At 44.1% G+C, this 14,032-nt stretch overlaps 1 protein-coding gene across 2 annotated transcripts in view; it reads right to left on the reverse strand.

The window, feature by feature from the left end:
• Positions 1-5,366: 5,366 nt before the first annotated feature.
• The window catches only part of pinx1 (PIN2 (TERF1) interacting telomerase inhibitor 1), a 128,339-nt gene continuing 119,673 nt past the window's right edge, over positions 5,367-14,032 (reverse strand). For both annotated transcript variants that reach the window (XM_041187817.1, XM_041187818.1), the window contains one exon: positions 5,367-6,928. In XM_041187817.1, the coding sequence (XP_041043751.1) occupies positions 6,281-6,928 (648 nt within the window). In that variant the 3' untranslated portion in view covers positions 5,367-6,280. The remainder of the gene's footprint in view (positions 6,929-14,032) is intronic.

Genomic DNA, 14,032 nt, shown 5'->3' on the forward strand with positions numbered 1-14,032 from the left:
CCACTCGCTGTGTGAAGTTTTTCCTCACATCACATTTGCTTCTTTTGCAAATCACTTTAATACCCTGTGTCTATCAGAACTCACCCCAAAAGTGCAAACATGTGCAGAATCTGTGAAGATTTGCACTTTGCTGGAGTCATAGCACTCACTCTCTAGCTCAGAATCTAGCATTCAACCTGTGAACTTGCAGTGGTGTTACAGGCTACCTCTTCATATGTTTCTGGCCCAACTGATTGGACAGTTGGGAAGTACTTAACTTGCAAACTTAATAAATTGCAATAATGAATAGCTTGTTGTGAGAGTCTCTTTATAAGTGAAGACAATTAAATCATCAATAAGTGGGTTCTTAAGCTACAAGTAGCGAGTAGGATAAGATCTTTCATTAAAGTTACATACTGTCACTATTAAATGATTATTTTTATTATGCAAACCTGTACAAAATGAACTCAAGAAATGCATGATCGGCCTGTTTCACTTTTCAGTGGATGTCATCACATGTACTATTGTTTTTTTTTGCTGATAACTTTCTAGTGTGGACACCTCTGTACCTGAAAGAGCCATAGATTTCCTGTACAGAAGGAGAACATTTGTTGACTAAGTCTGTACCCACTCTTCATTAAAGCAAGAATTCACCAAGGTCCCTTTGACATCACCTTCCAAACCCACGACCACTACCATGGAGAAGGACAAGGGTAGCAGATAGATGGGAACACCACCATCTGGAAGCTCCTCTCCAAGTCACTCACCATCCTGACTTGGAAATATATCACGGTTCCTTTACTGTTGCTGGGATAAAATCCTATAACTCCCTCCCTAACAGCACTGAGGGTGTACCTACACCACATGGACTGCAGCGGTTCAAGAAGGCAGCTCACCACCACCTTCTCAAGGACAACTAGGGATAGGCAATAAATACTGTCCCAGCCAGCGAAGCCCACATCCCGTGAACGAATAAAAAATAGTCCAGAACTAATCCCACTGACTCATGCTCTCCTATAGTTTTATTTCTTGTTCTGCTTCTAATCTATAATAACATGCACTTTTTAAAATCTGTTGTACTGTTCTAATTGGTTGTTGGGTTGATTTGGTGGGTGCAGCCTGGTGCAAACAGAGGGTTGTGGGGCACATGGAGGACTGGAGAATGTGAGGCACATGTGGCTGTCAATGAATGGTAGCTATGGCAGGGGCAGAAGCGGTTTGGTGGAAAGAAAAAAAAAGCAAAAGATAAAAGGAGCCATCAACAAAGTTGCCCTAGCTGGAAGGATTAGTGAGTGGGAGGCATGGGGAAGGACGGCATGGGTGGGGGTTGATAGCGTGGAAAGGGGTGAAGGTGGCATGGGGAGATACTGGTTGGAGGTGGGGGGGGAGGTGGTAGAGGGCAACAGCCCAGGATTGGAGCTATGAAATGAAGGATGGGATAGCTTGGAGGAAAGGGCAGAATGGGGGTGAAGATTGTGTAGGAAGAAGAGGTGAGAAGGGGGTGGAATGGCAATGATATGAGAGTGATAAAAGGATTGGGATGGGTACTGCATGGGGACATAAGGAATAGCATGGGATGGGGATTTCAATAAGTCCAACTGTTTTGCAGGTCTCTGCCATTATTTATCTAAGTTCCTCATAGCTACTCCCTGTGTTCCGTGCTTTAACAACCCTCTGCATAAAGTAATTTCTCTTCACTCTTACTGATTAAAATTGATTATACCTAATCACAAATTCAACAATCAGAAGAAGAAATAATATTCAGTTTTAAAAAGCACCATTAAATCTTTCTACCCCAATTTGTTAAAACTTCTCTATTTTATGAATTCATTTGCCTGTACTCACTTGCAAAATTATATATTTGAATCACAGTTTTTTTGCCATTAAATGCATACTTCAATTTTTTCTCCAAAATTATCCCCATTAATCAGTAGCTGCCACATCAGCTCATTCCACTGGTTTTTGCCTTTCTGAAGACACAAGTTCAAGGTGAGGGGCAGGAGGTTTAGGGGGGATGTGAGGAAAAACATTTTTTACCCAGAAGGTGGTGACAGTCTGAAATGTGCTGCCTGGGAGGGTGGTGGGGGCGGGTTGCCTCACATCCTTTAAAAAGTACCTGGGTGAGCACTTGGCATGTCATAACATTCAAGGCTATGGGCCAAGTGCTGGTAAATGGGATTAGGTAGGTAGGTCAGGTGTTTCTCACCTGTCGGTGCAGACCTGATGGGCCAAAGGGCTTCTTCTGCACTGTGTGATTCTGTGAATCCTCTTCAGTTTGCTAAACAACTTATTTTTCTGTCGTCAGGGGATTTTAGTATAAAAATTAATTCATCTAAATCCTTGGAGGTGGCAGGGCAAATTGATAAAGCAGTTCAGAAAGCTTATGGAATACTTGGCTTTGCAAACAGGGGCACTGAATACAAAAACAAGGAAATCATGCTAAACCTTCACAAATCACTGGTTAGGCCTCAGGAATATTGTGTGCAATTCTGGTCACCACACCTAGTGTAGGTATTCAAAATTAAGAGGGGTTTTGATGGAGCAAGTAGGTATATATTTCCTTTGGCGAATGAGTTGGTAACCAGGAGATTAAAATAATTGGCAAAAGAACTTGAGGAGAAATGAGAAATTTCTTCACACATATGATTGGACCTGAAACACATTACCTGAAAGTATGGTGGAATCGGACTCCACATGAATCGGGCGACTGGATATGTACTTAAAGAGGGCTATGTGCAGAAGTTATGGGGAAAAAACTGGGGAGTGGGGTTATCTGGATGGCTCTTTCAAATAGGCAGCACAGGCATGACAAGCAGAATGGCCTCTTTCTGTGCTGTAGGATTCTATGATTTTAATTGAAATGCTTAATTTTCCCTGTGGCATCTGTATTGTTGCCTATCCACTGGTACATTTTGGTTTTTAAACTTAATGTTTTTGATTGACTCAATGAACTATCATTTTTCAGGTATAGCTATTTGTTTATGGGAATTACAATTTTCATGTTTTGTAAGCAATGCCACAAAATGATAGATCAGCAAATAAAAATGCCTCTGAACAAGACAGAAAGCTAATTCTTAACTTCATGTTCAGATGCAAGCAAAAGTACAAAATCTGGAAGTCTAATGCAAGGCTGGGTTAGAAAATAATGTTTTCTCCAAAGTAGTTCATTTTGTATCAGTGAAATCTCTTTATAAAAGAGATGGAGAAACATTTAAAGAGGGCAAAGGTTACAGAAGCGAAGGTGGGCAAATAGGATTAAACATGTCATAAAATGACATGGTTTCTGTGCGCCCAAGTTCTTGGATAAATCGGAGATGAAATCAGCTACCTGGGCATATGCCAGGGTTTGAAATCTGGATGAACCCGCTCTCCACTGGATCAATGCCAGGCTTGGATGCAGATTTGACTATCAAATTGTCTGAGAGGTGCAGTCCACCAAAATATAAACTTGCAATCCCTTTCACGGGTTTTGGCAATGGTTAGTCATCTATTGCAATTGGTATAAATTAGGGATAGGCAAAGCAACATAAACTGTTCAGTTCTGTTGAAGGGTCATGAGGACTCGAAACATAAACTCTTTTCTTCTCCGCCGATGCTGCCAGACCTGCTGAGTTTTTCCAGGTAATTCTGTTTTTGTTTTGTTATAAACTGTACAAGATCCATTGAAAGGAATGGCCTTTTCTTTCTCAAACATATCTATCCATTATTGGCCTGGAATTTGTGATTGTAACAACAGCAAAACTGTTATCATTTGCACCACTACTATGCAAAACTGACAGCAACTTCCAGCATCTGCACATCCACAGTTAAACATGGAAATTCAGAAGGTGCTGTCAATGGTTCCATGCTCCTCCACAGGGTGTGCTGTTGCAGTTTTCACAGATACAAACAAGTTAGTGATCTGAAATGAACTTTAACTTTTTACTCAGTATTCTCATTGTAAAAACCATTGAAATAGTAAAGCCTTGTTGAAGGAGGTTTAACCGAGTCTTTAACAGCATACTATGTCATTACTTATAAACAACCTCTCCGGCTTTGAAAGAATCTAATTTTAGAAATCTGGAGTATTATTCCTTCCATTCCATGAAAAAAGTTTCATGGATTTTTAAAATGAAAAAATATTTTCAAAGTTTATTTTTCAATTTCTACCGTAATCCCTTGTGTATGTCACAATCTTTATTTCACTCACTATAAAATGCTTAAAAAGTGAATGCTAATTCGTGCTTTTGACCCAAAACATTAACTCTATCTCCACAAATGCTGAGTATTTCCAGCATTTTTTGTCTTCATATCAAATTTCCAGCATCCACAGTACTTTGCTCTGGACTATTTTCTTCCTGGTTTGCTGAGAGAAATGTTCGGTTTTATTAGTTGCACAACCTGTTTGATGTCTTCACTGTTACTGGATGGCAAAAATGCTCCTGCAGATGACGCTAGAATGAAACTGACTCAGTAATAAGGGAAATCGAGGCCACAGACCTGCTAAATCTTTATGGGAAACTTTCTTCGGAGTCAGCGAGGAGTGCCACCCCTTCATCACTGACTGAAAAATCTGGACAAACAAAAATTCTTCCATTTGAGTGTGCGTTCTGTCACAATAGCACACTGCCAGTTATCAAGTTCTTTCACATGTTGGCACAAATTTTTTCCATTGTAAATTTCCATGTCCGAGTTTATAATATAAACTGTATAGGCAAAAATGTTAAATTATAATTACACACCAATATGGGTTTGTTGTGTCACAGGATTACATTTCTTCAACCCATACTCCAGAAGAACTCCTCTGCTCCAACCAAATCTACTTCTCTGTCAACAGAGCATACGTAAGCTTGGGAAACAATGAAATGCCTACAAATAAAAATTAATTATTGTACTGCTACCATCACTAGCAGTTTGACTTCACTTCTTCAAATACAGAAAATATTACATTAACTTCAATACCATTTAGGGTAAAAACAGATTAACAGAACATTCGTCTTAAAAAGGTTAAAGGAGCTGAGTCTTTGAAAAAGTGATTTTGAGGTGATCCAATGAAAGATTTCAAGATTATGAAGGGGACTGAGAATCGATTTGGTTGAAAGGTTCAATGTGGTGAATACCAAATTATAAAAACAAAAATCTGCGGATGCTGGAAATCCAAAACAAAAACAGAATTACCTGGAAAAACTCAGCAGGTCTGGCAGCATCGGCGGCGAAGAAAAGAGTTGACGTTTCGAGTCCTCATGACCCTTCAACAGAACTGAGTGAATCTTAGGAAAGGGGTGAAATATAAGCTGGTTTAAGGTGGGGGGTGGGGGGTGGGGGGAGAGAAGTTGGGGGTGCTGGGCTGGTTGTAGGGACAAGCAAGCAGTGATAGGAGCAGATAATCAAAAGATGTCACCAACAAAAGAACAAAAGAACACAGAGATGTTGATTTTGGTGATATTATCTAAACGAATGTGCTAATTAAGAATGGATGGTAGGGCACTCAAGGTACAGCTCTAGTGGGGGTGGCCAAAACTTGTTTAAAAAGGAGAAATTGAGGAGTAAAAGATTGAAATAAATAGTATGACCTAGATTAAGTTACCAGGGAAGGTCATTGAAATAAGTAGAATGAATATAATAGTTAATTTTCTAACTTTGCTCTTTCACCTGGGAGCCTCACCTGTCAGGAACTTAAGTCAGAAATTTCAATACCATTTAAAGTAAACATCAGAAAATGGTGTGCTACCTGAGATTCTGCTTTATACTTCTGGCAGATAAGATTCCCTGACAAAGTCAGGTAATCTAACACCTTTATTACTTACAAGGCAAATATGTTTCTGAAAGGAAAAAATTAAGCAATATAGTAAGAATGTAGTTGAATAGGTTTTAAAACAAATTAAACTGGGAGAGACTTGTTGGACCGAATGACCTCCTCCTGTTTCAAAAATGTATGTTCTTCATCTTGGTCTAAGTATATGGAACAATAGTTAAAAATATTAACCGGTTCTGAAATATTAAACTGTATGTAAATATTTAGTGCATGTTCTGTTTTCAATACCTAAAAAATATATTTACTCCTTTTATTTTGTGTATGTAAAAGAAAATGGTTGTAACATGCTTTTAATCACTTTCCTTACTTTAACTATTTCATCCCCATTATCAATCTTGCTGCTTAAGTTTAGTTACAATAGCAGATGTAAGACCACTCCACCCTTAATATATATAAAATGTAGAGGAACAATTTAAGTACAATTTGCTTTACAATTAGTAAAATAATTCATTTGGATGGCTTACAATAAGAAATGTGGGACAACAATTTCTGCAAGCCCCAAATCTTCTATTTCTTTTCTTTCTTTTTCCTCCTCCTTTCTATTGAACGACAGGCTTGAGAAACCTCATCTTCACCCATGGGTGTTGCCTTCTTCTTAATCTTCTTTTGTTTCTTCTTATCCTCTTCCCAATCCTGCTCATTTTGCTCCTCTGATAACTCATTTACTGCTGAGTACTGTTCAACTTGAACCTCTTCTGATTCAACTTCTAAAGGACAAATCTTCTGATTGAGTGACACTGAATGTTTTGTTCTGCTTTTTTTTGACTTCTTTTTAGTCTGATAATTTTCCTTAATTGGGCTCTCTTCTGTCAGACCATTATTTACCTCTACATCACCTTCACTTGTAGCTTGCTTTGTGGGTATGGACAGTTGGTCAAAGTTACAAATCCTTTCAGCATCACTTCTGCTGCGTTTTTTCTTCTTTTTGGATTTAGTTTTTGCTTCTTTGGATGAAATCAAATCATCTCCTTCAAGTTCCTGAGCAGCGCTGGTTTGATGGATCTCATGCACTGCTTTAGGCTTTTTCAGTTGAGCCATCCTATTGGCAAAGTACTCTTGCATTGTAAGAGAACTGGTCACAGTATTTATTTCAACTTTGGGCTCTGGGGCACTGGCAGCCTTTGGGTCACCAACAGGTACTAAACACGCATCATCCTGAAAAATACAAACATACATCATAAAACACAACTGTGAGGGAGACAAAATGCTTTTAAGTCTCTTCATATCTAAGCAGTGAAAAGATTATGGAAGACAAACTATAACTTCCACAAGATTTAATATGCTTACAGCAACCTCCAGGATATCATTAAAGGTTCCATGCCCGGCACATATAAAAAAAATCTTGCCCAAGTATCAGTCTGTTATTTATATTTAGTTAAATCAGTGATGATGGACAAGTCCAATTCTTATATGTACAATATGAACAGGAAATTCTGGAAATACTTAGGCAGAGTCTGTAGAGAGAGAAACATAGTTAATATTTCAGGTTGGCAGTCTTTTGTTTGGAATTGGAAGACATTAATTCCCTTCCTAACAGCACTGTGGATGTATCTACACCACATGGACTGCAGCGGCTCAAAAAGACAGCTCACCACCACCTTCTCAAGGGCAACTAAGGGATTGGCAATGAATGCTGGCCCAGCCAGTGAAACCCACACCCCATGAATGAACAAAATAAAGTCTAAGGAAGTCCAGAGGTGGTGCGGGGGAGGAGGAGGGAAAAGGAACAAAAGGGGGAGGCTGTGAAAGGATAGAAGGTAGGAGTGACTAAAATGATAAAAAGGATGATGGTGCAAGTTGAAAGAGAACAAGAATTGGACACCAAAAGATGGATCTAGGGGAGCTGTAAATAGCACAATCATTAACACTTCCTGCTGTCCAAAAAAGTGGGAACAATAATTCCAATCTGGAATTGCTGAACTCCATGGCTGGAGTTTTCCACCCCTGCTCTCCAAACCCCCTCCACCCACTCTGATGCAGGGCCAGCGAGCCATTGAAATCTCCATTCACGTCGGCAGGACAGGAAGATTCGGCCAGAGGGGCTGAACAATTCCAATCCACGTTGGGCCGCAAAATGCCAATGAGATACCATCCTCAAGCTTCTTTGGAGTTTCAGGGAAGGCTGAGAACAGAGAGTCAGAGTGGGAAAGGAACAGAGAATTAATGTGACAAGTTGCCAGAGTTCAGGGTTATACTTGTGGGCTGACTAGAGGTACTCTGTATATTCACCCCAGTTGCCAGTGGCCATGATCATAAAACGCAAAACACTGGTTGGCGAGTGTAAGAAAGTGAAAAATTCCTACAAGCACAACAAAGGGCATCCCACAGAAGTAGAGTTTAATCCATTAATTTGCAGTTTCAATCTGAGTTTCCTTCAATGCTTTCACAAACAACAGTGGTATGCACAGCACTTCTGGTTATTGACATTGTTATGATCCATGTAGGGGAACCGTAAACCAAAATAACCAAATGACCCCCAAATGAAGAAATTACCAAGATTTCATTTTTGTAACTTTAACACAAATCAGAACCAATGCAAGTTAACATGAATTAACAGGCAAATGATACTTCAAATATAAAGGTAAATTTTGCTTTTAAATAGTTGATACAACAAAGATACATTTTACACAACCACAAGCATTCACCTTCAGCACGTATGGCACTATGTAGCTACACACTTCCAAAATATGCTGCTATTTAATCACGCAGGATAGATCAGGAGTCGTATCCAACAACAGGTTTACCTTCAAGTTTCATGGGTACAATTACCATCAGCAAGGAACACCTCTACAAATGTTCTCTCCCTTAGGTCATGACAGTCCTGATGGTGTAGCTTTACAGAGTTCCTTTTCAAGTGATCAACTATAAACACCCTGTTTCCTGGTTTGGCAACTTCTGGGAATACACCCAAGTCTTTAGCATCTTCAATCTATTCACACTTTCCAGGTTGAAGCAACTTTTTAGCCAGCTCACACTTTGCCTATAAGAGCTTCTATCTTGTTTGCTGCCAAACAAAACTGACCTCTTCCTGAGTGGTTGGTTTCTTCCCCTCCTCACAAGAATTCGGTGTGTTTCATCTTTCTGTCTTTGTGTTCTCTTTGTGTCTGCATCAGGGCCTTTACCCTCAAGCTCCTCTGCCTGTAGCTCTCCTTTGTGTCTGGCCACATGGTGCCCATATCTCAATGCACTTCATGTCAAGAGTCGCCAGGTCATGTGGACCAGTATTTATTATCCAAGAAAGGAACAATTGATCCCTATACAATTGCTGCAAACTCTTAAAAAGTTCTTTTCAAACATTTTTATAAAAAATTACAGATTCTTTAGACATTAAAAAAAATATAAATTTTCCTTACATTACTGCTCCGGGTCAAAAGTCATCACAACATGTTGGGCAGAATTTTCTGTTGTGGCACGGGGACGGGGGGGGACGGGGGGGGGGGAGAGCGGGTGCGGGCACGGACCCGATCGCCACTCGTGATTGGACCCGCACCGCCATTTTATGCAGGAGGGCCAATTAGGGCGCGCCCAGCGTATTTGCCAGCTCCCGTGAATGGTGGGAGTGTGCGGGCGTGCACAGACCACCAGGTCCAATGGTGTCCCGGCAGTCTGTTTAAAAGGAGGCCTGGCAGCCTCCAGTCGGCAAGTGACAATAGCCAGTTCGAGGGCGCACCACAGGGGGTTGGCTGAGCAGGCCAGGCTGGAGGGAAGGGCAGAGGAGCAGGCCAGACTGCACGGTCTGCCACAGGAGCAGGGCAGGCTGCAGGGTAAGTCAGCGGGAGGCCAATGCGCCCCCCGTTTTTCAGATGAATGTCTTGCTGCCCTCCTCGGCGGGAGGTGTTGGTCCCCCAGGATGGGAGGAGGAGGCCCCCCCACATGATCAAACGTGCCTGGGAGGAGGTGGCAGAGGTGGTGAGCCGTGCACCTGGATCCAGTGCCGTAAGAGCTTCAATGACTTGTTGTGCTCTGGCAGGGTGAGTACCATGTTGCCACTGGGCCTTTAACCCAGCAGGTAGCCTTAGCTTTTGAGGCCCCCCACCCCCCGGCCACAAGTCTTACTGTTGTGGCTGCATTGAAACATGTAGGGCGTTTTTTCCTTCGCTGGGTGGGCAAGCAGATAGTGCCCAAGCTTAGATCAGCTTGAGTGGTTCATGAGATGAGTTCTTCCTCGCACCATTTGTTGCTCTTAGTCGCACATAAGTAGTCTGGGGGCAACCTGCAGAAGATGCAGCTGGGCACATACTCAGAACTCCAGCACATGTCCTAGTCAGGGTGTTGAGATGATGGAAGGGGAGCCTTAAGGTGTCGTGGCAAAGAGCCAACTGCTGCCCTCGATGCTGCATGTAGTTGCGCATCTTTGTTATGGGAGCAATTACTGTGTGGTTCCTAAAGTGATGTACGCAGCATGTGTCCAAGGGACCGTTGGGGGAGGGTGGGGGGGGGGGGGGGGGGGGGGGGGGGGTGTTGGGAGCAGGCATATTACCTTTGTGTGAGCGATCTGCAGTAGCAGGGAGAGGAGGCACTGGAGGCCTGATACAGAGTAGATAGTCAGAAGCTTTTTCCCAGGGTGGAAGAGTCAATTACTAGGGGACATAGATTTAAGGTGAGAGGAGAAAACTATAGAGGAGATGTGCGGGGCAAATTTTTTATGCAGAGGGTAGTGAGTGTCCGGAATTCGCTGCCAGAGGTGGTGGTGGAAGCAGGTACGATAGTGGTGTTTAAGAGGCAGCTTGACAAATACATGAATAGGATGGGAATAGAGGGATACGGACCCCGGAAGCACAAAATGTTTTAGTTGATGGGCAATATGGTTGACGCAGGCTTGGAGGGCCGAAGGGCCTGTTCCTGTGTTGTACGTTTCTTTGTTCTTTGTGGTTAGGGTGCACGTGTAGAGTCCATGTACAATTTGCCATAATGAATGGTGTTCACTCTTTCTCAGGAGAAGAATGCTTATAATCCCTCGAAGTGTGTGAGGACTGGAGGCGGCCTCATCTTAAGCCTCTTCAAGCAGGAGGCCCTTGAGTTGGAGAGGCAGCATGCACCCAGGTCAACTGGTGTCAGTGAGGCTGAGGTGGCTTGGCCAGGTATCTGAGGCCAGTGAGATCTGCAATGTTCCCAACATCCATAGCACTGATGATTGTTAAATTTGTTTTTGTTGCAACATTGCTCAGTCACAGAGTGATAGAGTCAGAGATGTGCAGCACAGAAAAAGCCCCTTCGGCCCATCGAGGATGCACGGGTCAAACAAGTACCTAACTATTCTAATCCCATTTTCCAGCACTAGGCCCATACCCTTGTATGCCATGGCATTGCAAGTGCACATCCAAATACTTATTACATGTTATGAAGGTTTCTGTCTCCACCACCCTTTCAGGCAGTGAGTTCCAGATTCCACCTACCCTCTGTGTGCAAATGTTGCTCATCACATCCCCTGTAAACTTCCTGTCCCTTACCCTAAATCTATGCTCTCTGGTTACTGATCCCTCCGCCTTTCTGTCTACCCTATCTATGCCCCTCATAAGTTTATACATCTCGATCATGTCCCCTCTCAATCTCCTCTGCTCCAGGGGAAATAACCCCAGTCTATCCAATCTCTCCTCATAACTAAAACTCTCCAGGCCAGGCAACATCCCGGTAAGCGTCCTCTGAATTCTCTCTACTCCAATCACATCCCTCCCAAAAAGCACATTTCAGAACTGCATGCAGTACTGTAGCTGTGGCCTAAGCAGCATTTTCTACAGTTTGAACATTACCTCCCTGCTCCTATACTCTATGCCTCGGCTAATAAAGACAAGTATGCCATATGCCTTCTTAAACACCTTATGTACCTGTCCCACTACCTTAAGGGACCAGTCGACATGCACACCAAGGTCTCTCTGATCCTCGTTACTTCCCACAGTCCTACCGTTCATCGTGTATAACCGTGCCTTGTATGTCCTGCCCAAGTGCATCACCTCAAACTTATCCACAATAAATTCCATTTGGCATTCACCAGCCTAACTGACCAGCCTGCCTATATCCTCCTGCAATGTAAGGCTATCCTCCTCACTAATTATCACCCTACTAATGTTCATGTCCATTGGTTCCGGAAGGTTGAGCACATAATGAGCCAGGGGAAAGGGATGAAGTGTGTCACTGTGTGCACACTAACTGATCCACTGTCCTTGTTGCTCCTTTCAGCATCATCAGAGCACGGCCAGGAGGAGGAGCTGCAGATGCCCCCTCTCACACCTGAGGGCCCTCAAGTGTCACCTGCATCACACCATTTCTGCAAGACAGGCACCAGTGCAGACACTAGCACCTCAGTGGGCATTGGAACATTGGCTAGTGTCCCGGGGCACAGTGGAGAGGGCATTCATATTTGCTGGAGGAGCTGGCAAAGACAGAGAGTGCCGATGGCGCCAGCAGAGGACTGCAGGGGACCAGACACACGCTCAGTCGGTGCCTGATGATGTGCCTCTGGAGTTGGCTGCGATGCAGCAGCTGCAGGAAATGCGGGCGGGTGTGCGGGAGCATCTGGGTGTGATAGATGATGTCTGTGGTGGAGGAGTCCACGCGGAGCATCACTGATGCAATGATCGTCATAGCTGGGCATCATGCTTCCTCCATGGAGAGAGTGGTCTCTTGTGGAGAGGTGGTCTCCAGGAGAACAATCAGGTCTTCCTGGGGTTGTGCTCGAACTTGCAAGCCCTCACAACGGCATTGACCTCAGCTGGTCAGTGCTAATGTGGGAGATGGTCTGGGCATCAAACATCCCAGCTTGTTGCCCATCCATCCAAAGTGAGCAGGGAGGTCCAAGGCGACCTCACATCGACGGAGTAGGTGCAATGTCGTATCTGCTGACTCCTCTCACAGCACTCCGGATGAGGGCACCAGCTCCTTCGCCTCTCTCCCAGTGACTGTATCATCCAATGAGGCTGCGACGACTGGGGAGACGCCAGCTGTGGAACTGGCAGGTCCCTCCCAGGCTGGCCCAGCACAGGTTCCACGGGCCAGAGGACGTCCGCCAAGGTCATCAAGGCCAACAGGGCAGCAGAGTCAGCAGGCAGCCTCAGATGCCACTTCGAGCGATGGGGCAGCACCAAGACTTAGCACCCGCAAACGGAAACGTAAGGCACATTAGGCACACCACGGGTTTATCATTGGTGCTTTTGTGTTGGCCCAAGATTAGGTCCTTAGAATTTCTTTTTGCTTGTTTCCAGTAATGTTTTACAATTGGGAGAACATCTGATTTGAAAATTTAAATTCAGATGTGTGACCATAACTGAGGGTGGCTTGTTTGTTCTGCATGTGTATGTTTAAGAAAACTGTCTTGAGTGTTTGTTTAGACATTCAAATTTTTGTACAAGGCCCTTAGTTCCTGCTGATGACCCGGCAGATTTTTCACTTAAGTGTCGAGTATGGATATGCCAGGCAAGGCTGGTCCTGCTGATCCATTTGTGTTGAGTTAGCTGATGGTTCATTGAATTAAAGCCTCCCGGGTTTCCCTGCCTCCTTGGTGTAGTCAGCGTCTACCCCCTCAGCATTACCTGTGCATACTCATCCTCAGAATCAGTGCTGGACTCATCATGTGCAGCCACAGATAATGCATTGACGTCTTCATCATCCATTGCGTCCCCCTTTCCAGCTCAAGGTTGTGGAGAGCGCTGCATGCAACCATTATCAATGACACACGATCTGGGGGATACTGGAGTCTCTCCCTGAGTGGTCCAGGCATTGGATGTGCATCTTGAGAAGACTGATAGCTCGCTCCACCACAGCCCTTGTGGTGCCGTGGCTCCTATTGTAATGCTGCTCAGCGTCTGTTCTTGGATGGCAGAGAGGTATCATGAGCCACCTTCTGAAGGGATAGCCCTTGTCACCCAGCAGCCATCCATCCAGCCGGGCTGGAGCACTGAAGAGCCCCGGCACCTGGGAGTGTCTGAGGATGTAGGTGTCGTGGGAGCTGCCTGGGTACCTTGCACAGACTTGTAGAATCAGCATCCTGTGATCACACACTATCTGTACGTTCATGGAGTGGAAGCTCTTCCTGTTGATGAAGGCACCGGGCTCACCTGCTGGCGTCTTGATGGCCACATGTGTACAGTCTATAGCACCCTGGAAACAGGGGAAGCCAGCAATGGCCACAAAGCCTCTGGCTCGCTGTGTCTGGGCTTGCCTGGTCCCAGTGGAAGTGGATGAAGGTCAATGCACGCCTGAACAGAGCGTCTGTAACCTGCTTCTTACAAGTGTGGACAGCTGATTAGGAGACACCGCAAAGAT

Source organism: Carcharodon carcharias, chromosome 5 (assembly GCF_017639515.1).
Source record: "Carcharodon carcharias isolate sCarCar2 chromosome 5, sCarCar2.pri, whole genome shotgun sequence".
In the NCBI taxonomy this organism is placed as follows: domain Eukaryota; kingdom Metazoa; phylum Chordata; class Chondrichthyes; order Lamniformes; family Lamnidae; genus Carcharodon; species Carcharodon carcharias.